Source organism: Pelmatolapia mariae, linkage group LG23, assembly GCF_036321145.2.
Source record: "Pelmatolapia mariae isolate MD_Pm_ZW linkage group LG23, Pm_UMD_F_2, whole genome shotgun sequence".
NCBI classification, from domain to species: Eukaryota; Metazoa; Chordata; class Actinopteri; order Cichliformes; family Cichlidae; genus Pelmatolapia; species Pelmatolapia mariae.
Genome location: NC_086246.1, coordinates 29,176,328 through 29,195,128, shown reverse-complemented (window position 1 = coordinate 29,195,128; position 18,801 = coordinate 29,176,328). Strand labels below are relative to the sequence as shown.

General features: G+C 41.1%; 1 protein-coding gene across 1 annotated transcript; it reads left to right on the top strand.

Annotated features, from left to right (window-relative positions):
• Positions 1-13,464: 13,464 nt before the first annotated feature.
• LOC134621207 (L-rhamnose-binding lectin SML-like) lies at positions 13,465-17,613 on the top strand (the record flags this gene model as incomplete). Its single annotated transcript, XM_063467638.1, has 9 exons — positions 13,465-13,537; positions 13,746-13,778; positions 13,871-13,921; positions 14,596-14,731; positions 15,277-15,383; positions 15,477-15,521; positions 15,613-15,745; positions 17,232-17,335; positions 17,606-17,613. Coding segments are annotated over 9 exons (690 nt in total), but the record flags the coding sequence as incomplete, so codon positions are not given.
• Between the last annotated feature and the right edge of the window lie 1,188 nt (positions 17,614-18,801).

Here is an 18,801-nt window from a genome sequence, read left to right as displayed (position 1 = left end):
AAATTTATTTTGAGCGAAGAAAAGCTAAATTTGAGTGAACAAAATTCATTGCTGCGTGCAAAAAATGTATTTCAGTGTTTGCTATTATCCACACACACAGACACACACAATAGCAGCCCCTCTCGCTCAGTTTTTGCATTTGCGCTTGCTCGCAATGTGTTGCTTGCGCTCTCAACATTTCTGCACGTGCGCGTTCAACTCTTTCTGTACACCGTTATATTTGTGCCACAAAACCAGCCAATCACAGACTTGGATGCAAAAAAATGTGATTGGCTGTTTTGGTCTCCAATCAGCTCGAAATGACGAAATGCAATATCCCAGAATCCATTTCGTCCAAAACTCAAACGAGGCAGTCTGTCCATCCTCTCCCTGCTCTCTCCTCTCCTCAGCCTCTCTTTGCTGCCTCCTCTCTGAGGTCTAGCAGCTTATCATCTCTATCCCTTCGCCTCTTTCTCCCTGTTGTGGGTGGCTCACTCTTCCTCATTGCTGTCGTTTTGGTCACCCACTGCTGTGCTTGGCCCTGGAGTGTCCTCAGGGAGAGAGGAAATTAGGACAGGAGGCTTAATGGAAGGCATCTGTCCTATCACCTCATCCATGAGGGCAAACCAGTGCCAAGTAGCAGCAGTGGGCTTCCCACACACACCCTCTCCTGAGCCTGGATACTTGCAATCCTAAAGGCAGAGGAAATCAAAAATGACAGTAGACAAATAAAAACAACACAACAACTCTTAGTAATTGCACATTTATTAACTTGTGTTCTTAAGAATTATCTTCTTGATAACACACATACGTACTTTGTATTTTTTTAAGTTATCCCATTTCTTCTGGCCTGCAAGGGGGTGACTTTCCCCTGCAGGCCCATCTTCTCCAGAATTGTCCTGATCACACACAACAAATAAGAGAAGAAAGGAAACCATGGCAACTATGTTAATCCCTAAATCCAAAAGTTTTCACAGCAGAACACCAGAGGAATACCGTCTGGACATCACAGGTTCTGTACAGCAGCTGTCCGTGAGTCATTTGGTACCGGGCCATGAGAGTTAAGGCTCCGGTGTGAAATTTATGGTTTTCAGGGTTTTTATTGTTAACTCGGTTTCCCTGAGTCTTTCCCTTGTTGTAGTTGTGTGTCTTATTTTGAAAGAAATATTTACACGTTACTGGAGAGCATTAAGCGGCAGAGAGGCGCATTTTCAGGAGGACGCTGCTAATAAAGTTACACAATTACACAGTACATTCACGTTTATTATTATATTTACAAAATACCACAGTTTTTGTCTTGGTAAGATCATTTTATGTGGTTGTATTTATCCGCGACACCTTAAAGGCTCCGTGTCTGACATAAACCGGTCTGTGACGCAAAAAAGGTTGGGGACCGCTGCTGTACAGCATGAGAGTTAATAGAACCGTATTCATATGAATATGATGTGTAAATTGATTTATTCTTGTACCTCCACGCCATAGCGGCCCAATTCTTCACCCCAGTGAAGAGGTGATCGTTTTCTCCTTGTTTTAATAAATTAAGCCGTTTGGTCTTTGTTCCCCACAACATATAACCAATTTGAAAAAATCAAAATTAGCTGTATGTAAGCGGCAATACATGAAAAATCGCAGGACCCGCGATACAAGCTGGTTTATGGTTATTTAAATTAAAAAAAAAAAACAAAAAACATGTCTATGCAGATGCCCAAAGCTTAGCAACACAACCGCTATAACAATTTAACTTTTGTACAACCAGATTTTCATATATTTACATTTGAAAGTGTTTTCCTCTCCCGCTTCGACCACCATCGTTATCAGAAAAAATCTCCTGTATGAGCCGCAATGAATCCTGGGATATGGTAGGACACGAAGGATACATCGGACCCATCCTTAAAATTTGGGGAAAAGTAGGATGCATTTGTCGCCACATTTTGAGCACTAATTCGGACAGCCTTCGTCGCGTTGCTGTGACGTCATTGCCTCCGAATATGGCATTGAAGCATCATTCCCCTGAATTTGGACACAACTAACCCTCAAATTCGTGGAAAAGTAGGACGCATTTGTCACCACATTTTGAGTAGTCTTTGGCTGTGTCCCAATCCAGCGACCGCACGCTTCGGAGTACGCATTTTGAGACCTATTACTTCACAGCGACGCGACGACAGCTGTCCCAATCCGAAGTGTACTCCAAATGCTAGTGATGTGTGGATCGATACTGAAATATTGATTCCTCCGATACCAGTCATTTATGTTCTAGAATCGATTCTAGAACATAAATGAAAACCGATCATATGTTGGCAAACCAACTTTACTAACTAGCTTAGTCAACAATCCAGCATTGAATGAATGTCTTCCTCCGGCTTAAATGGCTGATGACCAAATCTCTCACAGGTGTGGTAATCAACCCAGGTGCAGATAGGCTGAGACATGCCTTTGCAAAGCAAGGTGTGGCTAGAGACAACAGATAGAGAGGGGTAGAGAGACAGCGAGAGAGACTACACAGAAACTAAGGACCAGAAAAACGTCTGATTGTGTTTTTCCTGCGTGACAATCTGCTGTAGGCCAAAGTTTCAGAATTCAGGTTTGCTTATGTAAACTTGATTGCTTTATAGAAGTAAATCATAGTATATATCATATGTTAAGGTATATGTGTTTTTGTTATCATCCTGAGGGTTGAAGTCTTTTCCATAACTGCTCACCAGGTGATTTTTCTCCAGTTTACTTTTGCATTAGGGGAGCATGAGTGTTCTTTCTCTGTGTTACAAACCAAAAGTGAAACCAAAATAAGAAGGGAGCTGTGTAGTAGTGCACAGTTTCTGGGAACCAGTGTTGGCTTCAGTCACAAAAGACTGGGACCAAAGGTCAAATGTTTACCTTTAAAGTGCTGTCAGTCCTATACAAAGTTGTAACCCACACAAACCTGCTTCACCAACACTTAAAATCTCGACCATGACACCAGAATACCTGCAGCCTGCAAGCTGCCAGAGTCTGAAAGAGCTGCACAAACTAACCCACAATGTGATTATTTCCACTGGAACATCTGCCATCCTCTGAGCTCTGCTGTGTTTGGATCCAACTTTCTGTCCTCCAGGCAGAGAAGGAGGAGCAGATTCTTAAGATCCGGTCTTGTCACTGTGAGGATCTGGTGTCTCTATTGGGCCACTTTCCAAACAAGAAAGAGCTGGAGGACTGGATCTCTTCCAAGTCAAAGGAAATCAGCAGCACCGGGGACAAACTTACAAAGCTCAAGTTAGTAACATTTATGTAGAAAACAATGCTTTAAGATGGATCTTTCCCCAACACTGACCACTGTTACATTGTGGTTTTCATCTCAGAATGGACTTGGCATCAAATGAGCAGAACAAAAGCCACATTGCTGCTGAGCTGCTGAAGAAGGAGCTGCAGTTAGCCACAGATGAAGAGAGGTTCTTGAATGTTTGCAGCAGTCGAGATCTGGAGCAGGACATGAGCAACCTGCAGAGAGATCTGGGCGAGATATTCAAGACAAAAGGTAAATGGTCTCAAACAGGAAGAGTGGTAGCTTCTTTGGACCTGACCTGGTTGCTCAAAGCTTCTTGCGATCAGTTGTATGTGGGAACTATTTTCTTTCTACTGTCTTCATCCACCAACCAAAAGAATCCTGCAGCTATGTGACATTAGGTCATCTGGGAGGTGCAGCATGAACCTTTACATCCTGTCACGCTGTCAGAAGCTCTCGTCACAGTTGATGCACACTTCCTTCTGCAGAGGTAGTCAGAGAGGTAGAAAGAAAATAGTTTCTATTTACTCACAAAAATGTTAGTTTTTTGTCATGATACACTGCTTCTAAATTATTATTATTATTATTATTTATATGAAGCTCTGAGCACCACAGGACAAGCACCATTTAGAAGAGAACTGCTTCTTTAAGCATCCTAATGTAGTATCCATATGAATGAACATGATTCCTGTTTCCTTCTTTCTCCTTCTGTCCTGGTTTAGCTCTGCTAGCTGGAACTGAAGTGGTGTACACCCAGTTCATCAGCGAGCTGAGCGAGCAGAGGGAGCCCTGCTGCCCCGTGTGCCGGCGATCGTTTCCCTCAGAGTCTGAGGTGCAGGAAGTCATCAGAGACTTGCAGTCTAAACTACATCTGGTGCCAGAGAAACTGAAGATCACTGAGCAGGTCCTGGAGAGAACGGAGAGGAGGAGAGAGGAGATAGTGGCTCTCAGGCCTGTGAGGTACAGTGTCAGAGACGTTTGTGTCAAACCAACAGAAGTCCAGTCTGTCCTCATTTCTTTGTAAGCGATAAAAACAAAGGATCCACTGTCGATTCATTGATTTTTCTCTTTCATGTCTCTCAGGGAGGCCATTGTGCAGTTTCAGGAAAATGAGCTGCCAGCGTTGAGGAAGCAGCTGCAGACTGTAGACAGAAAAGCTGAGAGGCTGAAGGGTGATGAGGAGGAGCAGGAGGCTCTGCTCGCCGTCCTGAGGTCTGAGGAGGAAAAAGCCAAAGCCTGCCTCCAGGATCTTTCCCTCATGGAGTCATACCAGGTACCAAACATCTGTCTGTCTCAGTCTTTCTCAACACATGTGCATCTTCCTAACACAGACACAGCCAGGACCTGCACACAGCTGTCCTTTTTTCCATGACACAGAATCAAGTTTAGAAAATACATAAAAAGTGATGAGATCTGCATTTCCTTCTCTGTAGAGAGACCTTGAAGAGGTGGAAAGGAAAATCGATCAGCAGGCAGTCAAACTCCAGGAAGTAGACCTGGACAACACATTTCAGCAGCTCAATCAGGAGAAACAAGAAACTCGGGACCAGCTCGACACCAGTAAGATGACCAGCTCTGTTTCCAGCCCTGATTTTAACTCTGAGCCTCGATTTCTCCCATGTGCGCAGCACCTACAGGGGTCAAGGTGCATCTCACTGACCCTCCCAGAGAAAAGTCAGCTCAGTGAATGAAGACGTGCTCGTATCAATGACACTACAGCAGAGTGTGATCGAGACCTCTCAGACACATTTTAGACGTCTGATCACCAGAAAACTGCTCAATGGGTAAATGTGAGTGTTTGGTCTTCACCTCGTGTCTCCTCTGCAGATATCGAGTACATCGAAATCAGGTCTGAGGTGGAGGAGAGGTCAGAGGGGCGAAGGAGCTACAACTACAAAGTAGTGATGATGAGAGGAGATGCAGACGTGGATATGAGAGGGCACTGCAGTGCCGGTCAGAAGGTATTTAAAGGATTTTCTGTGTCAGCGCCTCCGTCACTTAAACTCTTGTTTAGTTGGATGGATTGATCCTGTTTGTGTTTAGGTGCTGGCATCCCTGATCATCCGGCTCGCTCTGGTAGAGGTCTTCTGTCTCGACTGTGGAATCCTGGCCCTGGATGAGCCCACCACCAACCTGGACTGGGAGAACATCGAGTCCCCGGCAAACGCTCTCATAGAGTCAGTACGTGCATACGATGTGTTACCCACCCTCTGATCTCAGCTGACCACCGAGCAGCATTGCATGATCCACAGTTCAAAATAATCCTTCATCTTACACTGGGTCTTAGTGCAACCTTTCAGTTCATCCTCTGTCTTAAACGAACTCTTTTAGGTCCTCCTCCTTTAAGCCAACTTTCCTCTGATTGGCTGGTTCGCACCAACAGACGGTTTTCACAGCAGGTGGGGCCTGATACCTGCTGTGTGCAGATATCTGCTCTCTAAAACAAAGTTTTGTGAGTAGAAAAAACTGCTCAGCTCAGTTTTACAAACGTGCCAGTTGAGCTTAAAGCTGGAGCAGGATTAGTTGAGTCCAAGCTGTATCTGTGCACACGCTGGATCAGCTTGCACAGCTCAGTGTGGGAGGATTTGACCGTGGTGCTTCAGGAGTCCTGCAGCAGCCCTCACCGTTCCACAAAAAGCCAGAGAAATCTAATATGTTTGTTCAGCCTAAAGCCGAACCTCTGACTTTGTGACTTTCCCTAAAGCAGCCGGTGGAGATAAAAGCTCACAGCTTCAAAGTATAAACTTATAATAAATGGATGAAGATCTCAAAGATAACCTGACATGACAAGCATTAAACACACGCAGCATGTTTCCAGAGCTTACAGAGTCGTATCTGTTGCATTATTCAGGGTGCTTCATGAATCCACTTCTCCATCTCCTCTGTCCTCTCCAGGATCATTAAAACTCGCTCTCAGCAGCGTCACTTCCAGCTGCTGATCATCACTCATGACGAGGACTTTGTGCAGCTGCTGGTTCGGTCCGGGTGCATCCAGCACTTCTACCGCATCAGCAAGAACCAGGACCAGAACTTAGAGATCACAAAGCACAGCACGGCCTTCCTGTCTGTGTGACACCTTTACACCTCAGCAGCTCTGAAATCACTTCATGGTTCACCCTCTCACACATGGCCACGTGAGCTGCTCACCCAGCATCAGGAGTAACTTTCGCTATCTCAGCTGATGACACCTCAGAAGGTGAAAGGCTGTGGACCAGGCCCGTGCAGGGAGGGGAAGGAGCTTGAGCACCTGCCCCTTTAAACATCTCTGCACAGCCCTGCTGTGGACTAGAGGACACAACCTGCTCACAGATCAGAGGCAACTCCACAGTTTATATTTATATTTCCACATTTCCTCTGAGAGGACAGTGTTCTCTTGTTAAATATTTTCATGGGACAAAGGGGCGTGAGTGGTGTGTGCACATATTTAGTTTTTTTTACATATTTTCCGGTTCCTCTAAAGGGCATCCAGGACTGTTTAGAACATCAGCAGCTGTTAAAGAACCAGATGTGACTCTATCTGTCAGAGTTAACTGTATGCATTAAATTATCTTAATGCATGAAGGAAATCCTTTTTCCTGTTAGGGTGGCTCCATTTTTAGTTTGTTTTATTTATATTTTTCTTCACTTTTGTTTCTTCCTTTACAAATATTTACTGCTGGACTTAGTAGAATAATGCACATTTGTCAGCACTCCCTCACATACACACCGCATGTAATACCGCCAACACTCAGTTCAGTGCTTCAGTATTATTCTAGTCTTCTGTTAAATCAGGAAGAAGAAACCTGTAACAGGTGATGTCTGAGAGGTTTTCATGGTAACAAAGACTAAATGGCTGCTTTTTGATGCTTTGATGAAAGCTCTTTGGCTCACACTGCAGCAGGTGCTGGTGTTTTTATAGGACAGCTGAGGGGTCACCTGCTATTGAAGGCATGTTTGAACTGTGTGAATGTGACACATCACTTTATTCAGGTTTGTGTAAACATAAATTTATTTTATTTATAACCTCATCATAAATAACACTGTATGCAGTCTATTTAACAACATCAAAAATAAATTACTATTAAAAAACAGAAAGAAACTCATTGTTACTACATCTGATCTGATAATTCGATCATTATGAGAACAGCAGCTTTCTCCCCTCTAGCGGACACAAGTGGAAACTACAAAAAACAGTAAAGGTTGAAAAGATCAAAAAATCACGCACAAACACTAATTCCTTTTAGCGATTTTTATATATGCAAGTTGTTTTCAACCAAAGTACTACAGCTCGGCTGTTTTTAACATTAATGTGTGACGATGGGCTGAAGATATTAATAAGAGAGGCTATTTTATGTGGAAAACTTGTCTATTGGCAGGCTAAGCTAGGTTTGGCCAACTACTGTAAGCTAACTCAAAGACTCAGAGAATAACAGTAGAAGCCGAGCTGTAACTAGTACTAGCGAGCTTCACTGCTACCTCAGATTACTTTGTGTAGCAGTGTTAGTAAAGTTTAAAGGCTGACTTCATGTACGAGGATCAGAACGGGAGTTTCCCTGCCCTCTAGTGGACACATGCTGGAACTGCAACGTAATGGTCACGGTGGAGGAATTACACATAGAAATAACATCTCAGAACAACTTCCAAGCTAAAGGAGTTACACAACACCAGCAGCAACCAAACTTCTTCCAGCTCTTCAGTTTTTGGTGTCAAGTTCTTTTCAGCAAACTGTGGCTTCTGTGGCAGGAATTTCACAGCCTGCGCAGTTAAGTTCAAAGAGAAATGTCTGAAGAACAGACGGATGACAATGTTGATTTCAAACCCTGAAAAATATCAGGCTTTGTGATTATGTTTTTTTTTTAAACTTTAAAACAAATTCTTTTCCTTCATAAATTTTATTACACTAAATTCTAATTTCAGCACCATGGACAGCACGCTCAGTTTTCACAATGATCTCATGAGCTGTGATCGCACACGTGACTGTTTTTAGTGGTGGACCTGAGCAAGTTCAGCTGTACATGAGCTCCAGATCACAAAGTGAAAAGATGTATGTTTTCTGAATACAAAAATATTACATACACAATGTCTTCACAGTCCTACATCAGAGCCTGACAGTCACTGAACCCTGTTTCCATTATTATGACTCTCTCTGCCAGACTGCATCACAGGCCGACATGTAACGTACATGTGTGGGAACTTTATTTATAAGCTTTTCTGGTCACAGTGAACAAACTGTGCCTGTCCTCTTAGTAAATTACCTGCAACTGGATATCACCTGTTAGTTTGTGACCTTGCTCTAAATTGTGTGGCTTTTGACTGATTGTGCATGTCATATAGAAATGAACTGAGTGGGCTTGTAGTGTATACCTGTAGTAAGATAGCTCAGACTGGTCAGAGTCTGCTTTTAATGGTTGAGGGTTTGATCAGTGATCAGCTAACATACATGCTCCCACCATACAGATAGAGGAGAGGACACTATGGTAGATGATTACATGCATGCTGAACTGGCTTTGGCCTCAGTTCTTCCTGTTTCAGAGGACGTCATGAGTGTTACTTTGTTACACACAGTGGTTTTCATGCACTGATTCTGGTTTAGTTTATTTTGAATCTCACACGGAAAACAACACTGAGCTGTTTATATCACACAGCTCTGTCTGCTGGATGTTTATGCTCATCAGTTTATCAGCAATGTCTTTCTCATCAGGCATTTCAAAATAAAAGAAGACAGATGGTAGTTACGGGCAGAAACCACTAGAGGGGGTGTTTTCTCCTGATTAAACAGATGCTGGAGTGTCTGTGTTGAAATGAGCCAATAAATACTGACAGTAATGGATTATCCACAGTTTATTTTAAAAAGAACAAATATTCAAACAGAATGATTTCAAACTTATAAAAAACAACACAGACGGTAAAATACTCACAGACTGTTTTGAAAGCAGAAAGGCCACAAATAACAAAAACACATATATTCCAGCATCAGGCTTATCAACCAGGAGCTTCAGAACAAGAACAGCAGTAAGAGTGGTGATTACATGTAGAGGTAAATGTCTGATTTTTTACAGTAATAGGGTGGAAAACTTTAGTGGTGTTTATTCTTGAAGACATGTCCTTCAGCATGTAGCCCAGAAAGCACAATAAAGGTGATATTTGCTTTGAGCCTCACAGGAAGCATCGACCTGCAGCAAACACCTTTTTTCTTCAGAAGGAGAAACGTAATGGAGAAAAATGAGGACCAAAACTTTGACCCAGAGTTTCTATAAAAAATCCAGGAAGGTTTGTAGTTACCTGAACTTTACTCAAGAAGGATGAGGTCAGGTCCTCGTCCTGGCTTTCACTGAGAACAGCCTGCAGCTGCTCAAAACTCTCTGTGCTCAGACTGCAGATGAAAAATAAACCAGTTCTTCATCTGCAGAGAAAATGTTTATTTGAAGAGTTTCAGTCAGTTTCAGAGCTCATCACAGCACAGAAACACCTTTAGTGACAGTTACAAATGATCTTCTTATGGCCTCTGACAGTGGACTCATCTCTGTGCTCTGTGACCTCAGTGCAGCGCTCGATACTGTTGACCATAATATCCTATTACAGTGATTAGAGCATGCTGTAGGTATTAAAAGTGCTGCACTGCAGTGGTTTGAATCACATCTATCTAATAGACTCTAATAGACTGGGGAGGGTTTAGGAGAGGTGTGCTCACAGGTTGGTGCCACACGCTTGGCCCTTCTGGCAGCTGTAAATAAACTCAGTGGCAGTGCATCTGATAGCACACTAACTATCCAGCTTGTTGGCAAAGTTAAACTTAAAGATGTTCAAAGGATGGCTGAAGTGCAAACAAGTGCAGGACTGTTTTGCCCACCATGTGGGCATTCCCAGTAGCTCTGGCGTTGTATAAAGACAATGGCTATAAGATGCCTGATCGCTGAAACTGAAACAGTTAGTGTTGTTGGCTCCTTCATCAGAACTTTCACATGCTCTGGTTTTTGCCGTCACCTCACCTTTGTCTCTTCTCTGCGCAGGAATTGTGCTTGTGTCTGAGTGAGCTACTGAGAGAGTTTTCCCCTGTGCATAGAAAATTTGTTGGTCTGTTTATACTGGAGCCCTGGACCCACTAACTAACACTCCTCCTTTTATCAGCCTCATTCTTTATCACACTGTAAATAAACACGCTGTAACTGACCTTTCTGAATCCTGCATTTTGAGGCCTGTTTGCACCGTTGACTATGGCAGCAAAGAAGCATCAAATTAACATCTTAAACCCAGCAACATTACATTTTATGATTTTTATGATTTATCACAGCTGGTTAATAATTCAGTATAACTATGGATAACTTTGTGTTGTTTGAAAAGTAACATTTGAAGAATTCATGTTGTGTGTTTGGTGCATGGGTACATACAGCTGGAGGTTTCAAGTCCAATCCAGTCAAACTGTCTCACATTGAGAACTTACAATGAATAGTTCAGTAATAAATATCTTTATAAATGACCATTATTAGAATACTTGCTGGAATACTTACCAGCATGCTTCGTATATTGTTGCAGTATCTGGGTTCAAATTAGTGTCTCTTCACCCAGGTGACCTCCAGCCAAAGTTATCAGAGGCCACAAAGATGCTGGCTCAGAGTTACTGAAAATGATGCATGCTTACTGTGTGTGTGCTTGCGTGTGTGTGTGTGGTTTGCAAGGATCTGATTTACTGAAAATGATGCATGCTACTATGTGTGTGTGTGTGTGTGTGTGTGTGTGTGTGTGTGTGTGTGTGTGTGTGTGTGTGTGTGTGTGTGTGTGTGTGTGCGTGTGTGTTTGTGTGTGTGTGTGTGTGCGGTTGTTCACCTGTATCTGTCCTTAGCTTATCTGGTGTTATCAGGTATTTTTTGCCTAATTTGTTTTTCTGTTTCATAACTTGCTTTTCTGTCTTATCTCATGGCTGATGTCTGACAAAATTATATATTTATACATTATACATAACAAGTTGCCCAGATTTTTCAAATCATTAAGCACTTACAGTGAAGCGTTTCCAGTGTTTCTTCATTCATCAACACCATGTACTGACCCCTCCAAAGCATACTAGCAACTGACTAGAAAGTCTGCCATTTGTTGGCATAGACCTTTGATAAGAATGAAGCTGCTGGAACAAACTTTATGTTTTGTATCTCCTTGGGAAATGATATTAAAGGCCAACAAAGCAGCCACCTCAAGTTTTTTTTTTTTTCAGAGATATTCCAGATGTTGTCACTGATTTAAGATTTGTTTAAATAGAGGTGTGTTTGGGCCCATTGGCTTGTTCAGGTTAAGGGTGATCAGGTGTAACCATGATCTGTTCACACAGAAGGCCTTCTTAATATTTCACAAAATTAAAATCCACAGATGTCTTCATTACTTGCTAATGCTAGCTCGATTTCTACACAAGGCGCAGATTGAAACAGATCTCAGAGCAGTGACAGGAAAACCAATAGTTTATGCACAATGCACATTTGCTAACAAGAAACAAAAAGCTGCTGGCTTCTCAGTTTGACAAGCTCCAACTGTTGTTAACAGGACACAGACACACCCATGAAACTCAAACAAGCTAATGAGTTTAGTGGAATGACGGGCATGCAGGGTAAACCCTGCTTCCAGAGACAACAGCCAAATGTGGCCACAAGATGGCAGTATTTCAAAAGATGGTTGCAAATAGGCATTACAGAAGCTTCATGGCAGAAGACTGTTAGAGAAGAAAGGAGAGAGGTCACTTTCACTTTAGTACTCTTTAATTAATTTTTGTTTTTAAGTTTCACTATTTTTATGTTTCAGCAGCAAGGCATACTTGCCTTGCATGCTCTGACCGAATGCCACTGGTATCTGGCATTGCTAGCTGTGCTACATGCAGTTGTCCCAGATCTGGTAAAATTAAGAAAATATTGAAAAAGATTAAACACAAATTCAGTTAAATTTAAAAAACAAAAACAGATTAAGGGCCAGATTTACTGAACAATGCCAAATAGTGTGTGAGCACAATCCCCAAATGGTGCTGATATATGTGGTCAGATTTACACAATCCAATGTCACGGCAAAGCGTGTAATGGACATGCCGGTCCACTGTGTCCATTTCATGCTTTTCATGCTTTCATGCTTTCATGCCTCTCCAAAATGTGGAATGGACACTCATGCAGAAGTTGCAGTACCAGCAGGGGGAGCTAATATATTTAAAGTCAAGAAGTTGCTAGTGACCAAAGCAGGTATGAAGTAAATTCCAGTGTCCTTCTACATCAGAAATGATTAAGTTAGGTGGCTTATATGTATTTACATGTAAATGTGTTAGTAATGTCGGTTTAAACACTTTCCCATAATTATTCCTGTTTGCTTTAATTAAAATATCTCCCTCTAGTGGTACTGCAGTTTACTGCAACTTCTGCATGCATGTCCATTCCATGCTTTGGAGGGGCAAAACTTTGCCACGATACTGAGTTTGAATTACAAGGGATTTACAAGATTTGCGTTGGTTTCTAAACACAGTGTAGTCAGTTAGGTTCAATATCAAGCGCAATAAATAAAATGTTTGTTTTTTTTCATTAAATGTCAGCGTAATTAACTGTAAATTTCATGTCACAAGGGTTATTTAGTTTGTGTGCTTGATTTAAGTAACCTGCTCCCTATATTTTGCACACCTAGAAAAGGGAACTCCCAGAAACGCATATGCAGCAGGGTCAGTTGAAATAATCTCTGAATTCCCACCTCTTACATGCAATCTCGTCACATCACTCAGTTGTAAATACAGACTGCATTTTTTTGTTTTTAATGCTAAAACCCGTGTTAGTAAATCTGACCCTCATTAGATACAATAGTGCAACATAATGGTTGGCTGATGTTAGCTCAGACACAGCATGCAGCAGGAGCTGTGTGCAAACATGAGCAACACTAGAGTTCATTTAAAATCCGGGATTTCTTTATTAAATAAAGGTTTTCTGAATTACACAAAAGTTTAATGTTTGCTGCACTTACAACTAAAAATCAAACAATTGCAGCTTTAACCTTTAAATTCTCCAAAAATGTGTATTTATCATACTGAACCACCTAATTTCCCTCAGGCAGAAGCTCCTGTATGTGACAAATATGGATACAGGTGATGAATCAGAACTGTAGTATAACATTTTTTTATTTTTGTGTAAATTGATCAAACTTCTGGGGTCACTGCCTGACCACTTGTGTAGACTTTGATCCAGATGAAAGTTTGCTTGAGATAAAAGTGCACTGTGATTCATCCACATGCATAAATACACAGTGTGTCTACTGCAGCCACCAGTCTCACTGTGTCCTCTGTAAGCATGCTGCACTTCAGCACCGCGCTCTGTGAGTATGCTGATCAGTTTAAATATTTACTGATGCTGTTTTCTTACTAAATAATTCATTTGATGGTTTAATGAAGACAGAAGAACAGATGATAGAATTTAATTTATTTAAGACCAGCACAGAAATTCATTTCTAACTTTATACAGATTTTCATATTTAACTAAAATTTATGAGCACTCCCTCTGTTTTCTTTTTCTTCTTTTTCCAGTGTTGGCAGCAGCCTGTCTGGTTGTTAGCACAGGTAAATATCTGTTTGTGTGTTTTTACAAGTATACTTACATTTTCACATGTTTGTCTTTTTGTTAAACCAATGCTTCCATATGTGTTTTAAAGCTGCACACAAAGCTACCACATGTGGGAACCATGTTCACCGTCTGAGCTGTGGTAAGTTTTCCTACAGCTGTTTGTCCTCAACATTTTGGAGAATATTCAGGCCTCAGTTTTGTCTTTAATCTGATCCAGACATTTGAATTTGATGCTCAGGATGCACTTTTTTTTTTTTTAGGTTAAATTAATTACCCATTTGTATAGAGCCAAGCAAATAACGTAAACTATACCACAGACCCCAAAAAGTTGATTCTGTTCGTCTGGATGTTGCGTTTTCAGTGGAAGAAACGTCGCCACTCATCTAACTGACTTCTTCAGTCTCAGCTGACTGCAGGTTTCTCCAACCTTATGAACAGTACATTTGCACAATGAGTGAAACTAGCACCACCGGTGAACAATGGGCTGTATCATGACCATTGATCAACAACCACTGATCAAAGACCACCAATCAATGACATTTGATCACTGATCTGTGGCAATAAGTTTCTTTTCTTATCACCAGTTTGGAGTAAGATTTGAAAAACTGTGTTTATAATTTTTTTTTTACACAGAAATTAAATCAGCTTGAGAAAACAAATTTACAGTAATGTTGGTACTTATACAGACCCAAATGATATTCCGTTGATAGTGAGACCTTTGCGGGCTGCTGGGGATTTGCAGACTTTTCCCAGTTGTTGAGTGAGCCTTGCTCCTTTGTTTGTTTCTGATTTCTTGCCTCTGTGGTCTAACAGAAACCGGAGTGATCCTTGTGCAGGAATCCCTGTACGGACGTGCAGACACGCAGACATGTGCTGGAGGAAAAGCTGAAAGTGAGGTCACTAACACTGAGTGCTCTCTGCAGGGCGCTGATGACATCATTAAGACTAGGTATACATCTTGAATAAGCCTGCCTTTATGTCTAATATGAATGTCACTGAACTGATGCACTTTTGTAGTCATTTGTTTTTATGGTGATGCAGCATGTAAACAAGTCTGTATATAAAAAACAGAAGTAGCCTCCACCCATGAAAAGTGAAGCACTCTTGTTGAGTGCTTGCTCAGAGGGGGTCGTCTGGTTGTTGGGTTTTTCTCTGTAAAATATAAAGCACCATGAGGCCACTGTTGTTGTGATTTGTTGCTATATAAATAAAACTGAATCAAACTGAATTATATTGAACTGAAAAAATGCCTTCTTTCAATTGGCCAGCAGAGAGCGACTCCATGTTCAGGTGTAGTTGTAGAAAATAACCTGATGAATCAATGAATGATTTTGTTTTGGTTAGTTAAAAACAAGAAAGAAAGTAAAAAAGGACTTTTGTTATGGTTGTTATCAGGATGAGAAGCATACGGTCCTAAGCCGTGACTGTAAAACCTCCTTCAGCTCTGTTATGATTTCTCCCGGTCCTAAGTGCTCTTTCTGTCTATTTCTGCAGGTGTAATGGCAAGAAGGTGTGTGAAGTCACCCCGGCTATCTTTACAACAGATCCCTGCAGCGAGACGTTTAAGTACCTGGAGACCAGCTACTCCTGTGTGCCAGCAAGTGAGTCACATGTCTGCTTTACAGAGTGATACATCAAGCATCAGTTTAGCTTCATAAGTGCTCGAGCTAATCTGACTCCTGTTACTTTGACAGCTCACCTCATAACATGCGAGCATTCCCTGGCACATCTGAAATGCGGTAAAATCCCATATGATGTGACACACTTAAACAGACGACCAGCTTCCTTTTCCAGCAACAGTCTGACATAATGCTCTTCTCTCTTTGACAGATGATGGGCAAGTTATACATGTCTACCAAGCTGATTTTGGGCGTCGTGATCCAAACATATGCTCCTTCCGACGGGATAACCAGCGGCTCCAAAATGTCAAGTGTTCACTTCCCACTGACAAGGTTGCTGAACGGTACAGTGACCTTCTCTTTGTACACTATGTTTTAATATTATTCTCTTGGTAATGACAGAATAAATTTTAATGATTACATCCAGTAAAACAAACAAACAAACAAACAAAACACACAGAGATTTTAAATATTGACACTTTGACAAATATTATCAAAGACTGATAAAAGAAAAAAAATGTCACATCAGAGCACTTTGCTCTCAGACTGCGGGTTTACTTGTGGTTTCTAGAGTACTTAAAATTAGAGCTTTCAGCTTTCAGGCCCCTCTTCTGTGGAACCAGCTCCTAGCTTGGATTCAGAAGACAGACACTATCTCTACTTTTAAGCTAAGCCTTAAACGTTCCTTCTTGATAAAGCTTTTAGTTAGGGCTGGGTCAGGTGAAGTTGAAGCCCCTCTTGGTTATGCTGGAATAGGACTAGGCTGCAGGCAGCTTCCAATGATGCCCCGAGTGTTTCCTCCTCATTCATCTCTTATGACTCCCTGTGAGTTTACACACCACTGCTGTATTTAATCATTAGTTATTAATGAACTCTGGCTGTATATATATATAGTTTGTCTTTTGTCCTGTCTCCCTCCTGTCACCCCCGACTGGTCACAGCAGATGGCTGCCCTTCCCTGAGCCTGGTTCTGCCTTATGTTTGTTATAGTTAAAAGGGAGTTTTTCCTTCCCACTGTCGCCAATGGCTTCCCTTCCAGTATTGCAGTCTTTACCTTACAATACAAAACTTCTTGAGGCGACTAGTTTTGGGTGTTTGGGACATTAAAAACAAAAATTAAAGCGAATATTGAAAATACAGAAAATTCATAGTGAGGAAATGTTTTAACAAATATACATATCTGTACCAGATACAGTAGAAGTAAAAAATTAACATAACTTAGAAATACTTACTTGGAGTAGCATGCAACTACTGCATCTCTGTAAAGTACTGAAGTGAATGTACTAAGGCTACATCCACACATGCCCATATAGTTCAGTAATTATAACTTTTTCTATCCATTTTGGCCTTTCGTCCGCATATAAATGTAGTTTTGGATCACTGAGAAACACAAAATCTGCTGTCAGAGTGAAGATTTTCAAATACTCAGTTTCTTTGTTGAGACCTGGAAGACGAAAATGGAGATGTTGTCTTGTAAAGTAAATGTTGTGCACTTTATGACAGCACAATGTGCACTTTTGATTATATGTTATAATATTTCTCCCAGGTTAGGGTTACATCACCACCTGTTGCTTTGACATGCTCTCGACAGGACTTGAGGTTTTTTGTATTTTCTCATAGTTGGAGATATTTTTCAAAACAAACTCAGAAAAATACCACTTTTTTAAAAAATACCTGTGTACGTGTGGATGTGGCTTATATTACACTGTGCCACTGGTCATATCCGTCCTCTCCTGTCATGTAGCTGGAGCGTATCTCCTTACAGTTAAACCTGGACTGTGGATTTATTTGTTCCTCTGCACGTGCGCTCACATTGCTCTGCATCCACAGTTGTAATGGGAGAAACAGCTGCAGCATGAGAGCAGCTCCCTCAGTGTTCGGTGACTCTTGCCCCAACACCTACAAGTACCTGGAGCTGACTTACACCTGTCGCAGTAAGTAGCTCGACAGAGAATATCACATGATGTGTGATACAAGGAGAGGAAAAAAGAAAAGTGATATTGAGACACAGCTTCTCAAACATTCATTAATATTACCAATAACATGCTGCATCCCTGAAATGTAGAACAAGGCTAATGCTTTCATCTGATTAGTGTCAATTTAATCCATTCTTGAGTTTAACTGTGACAGAATATTAAGACAGCTGAACATTTCATACTGTTAAATATTCCATCTGATCTCATGTGTTTCATGTTCTTTTGCAGGTCCTTAAGAAGACTACATATACTGCAATGAGAGTATCTCAAACAGAATAAAATTCATTAAATCTGAAAAAAAGTAGATGTCTCTTTGTGACTGTGAGTCATGGATGTTTCAGTTTTCTATTTCAGGTTTATTTTTTATGTGCAGGGATGCAAACGTTCATCAGTCCAGCAAATGCTGTTTCATTTATTTATAACACTGACTCATGTTGGGACCCTGCAGAAGTCACCTGTACACAATCTGAAAGAAAAAATCATGAAGTAAAAAACGAGCTGTTTCCACATTTGAACTATGACTGTAGTTGTAGTAGCACTCTGACAACTGAATTATCTCAGCAGGAGCAGAATTGCTGTGTTTCTGATTTCACCTTTAGTGTCACACATTTGTGTTAATCCCTCACAGCCTTCAAACAAAAGCTCTTGTTAGGATGGAACACACACACACACACACACACACACACACACACACACACACACACACACACACACACACACACACACACTACAGATAAATCAAGCTGGATTCACCTATGATGACTATGCAGTCTTGAGGATCTTGATTAGGGGAAAATCTGTATTGATAATGGAAACCAGTAACACTGACTGAACCAGTGAAGATTTCAAGGGAGCAAAGTTTGACCCTATCAAGAGGTTATGTTAGAGGCTGAGGAATTTGACTGAGAAATCACTAAAGCACTAAAAATAATAAGAAAGGTGGTAAAAGGAGACTGACAAAGCAACAACCGCAATCTCACGTCATTTACTGCTTAAAGGAGTTCTGCACACTGAACTTTTCTATTCTAGCACAACAATTACAATATAATTCAGCTTCAAAGGGCTGAGTTTACTCATTTGATGATGGATTTTATTGGTTTTTACCAAAAAGCTGGAATAGTTTGTCTTCCAAAAAATTATTTTTGATTTCTGACTGAACAAAATGGAGTCAGTGTCCAGGAGTCCAAGATCTCCAGCAGGGTGAGTGGACACATTATAAGGGTTCTACTAGATGTTTAAGCTACAGTTATAACTTGTGAACCAAAGCCTAACTTTTTAAATACAGAATACATTTTCCTTATGAATTGATTTTAGCTCTGCAAATATTTATGCTGTTATTTTACACTCCACTGATTAAAAATAGACACCTTTTATGAATAAGATTGATGGCACAGGGGCATGATGGGAAATATATTACCTGTACT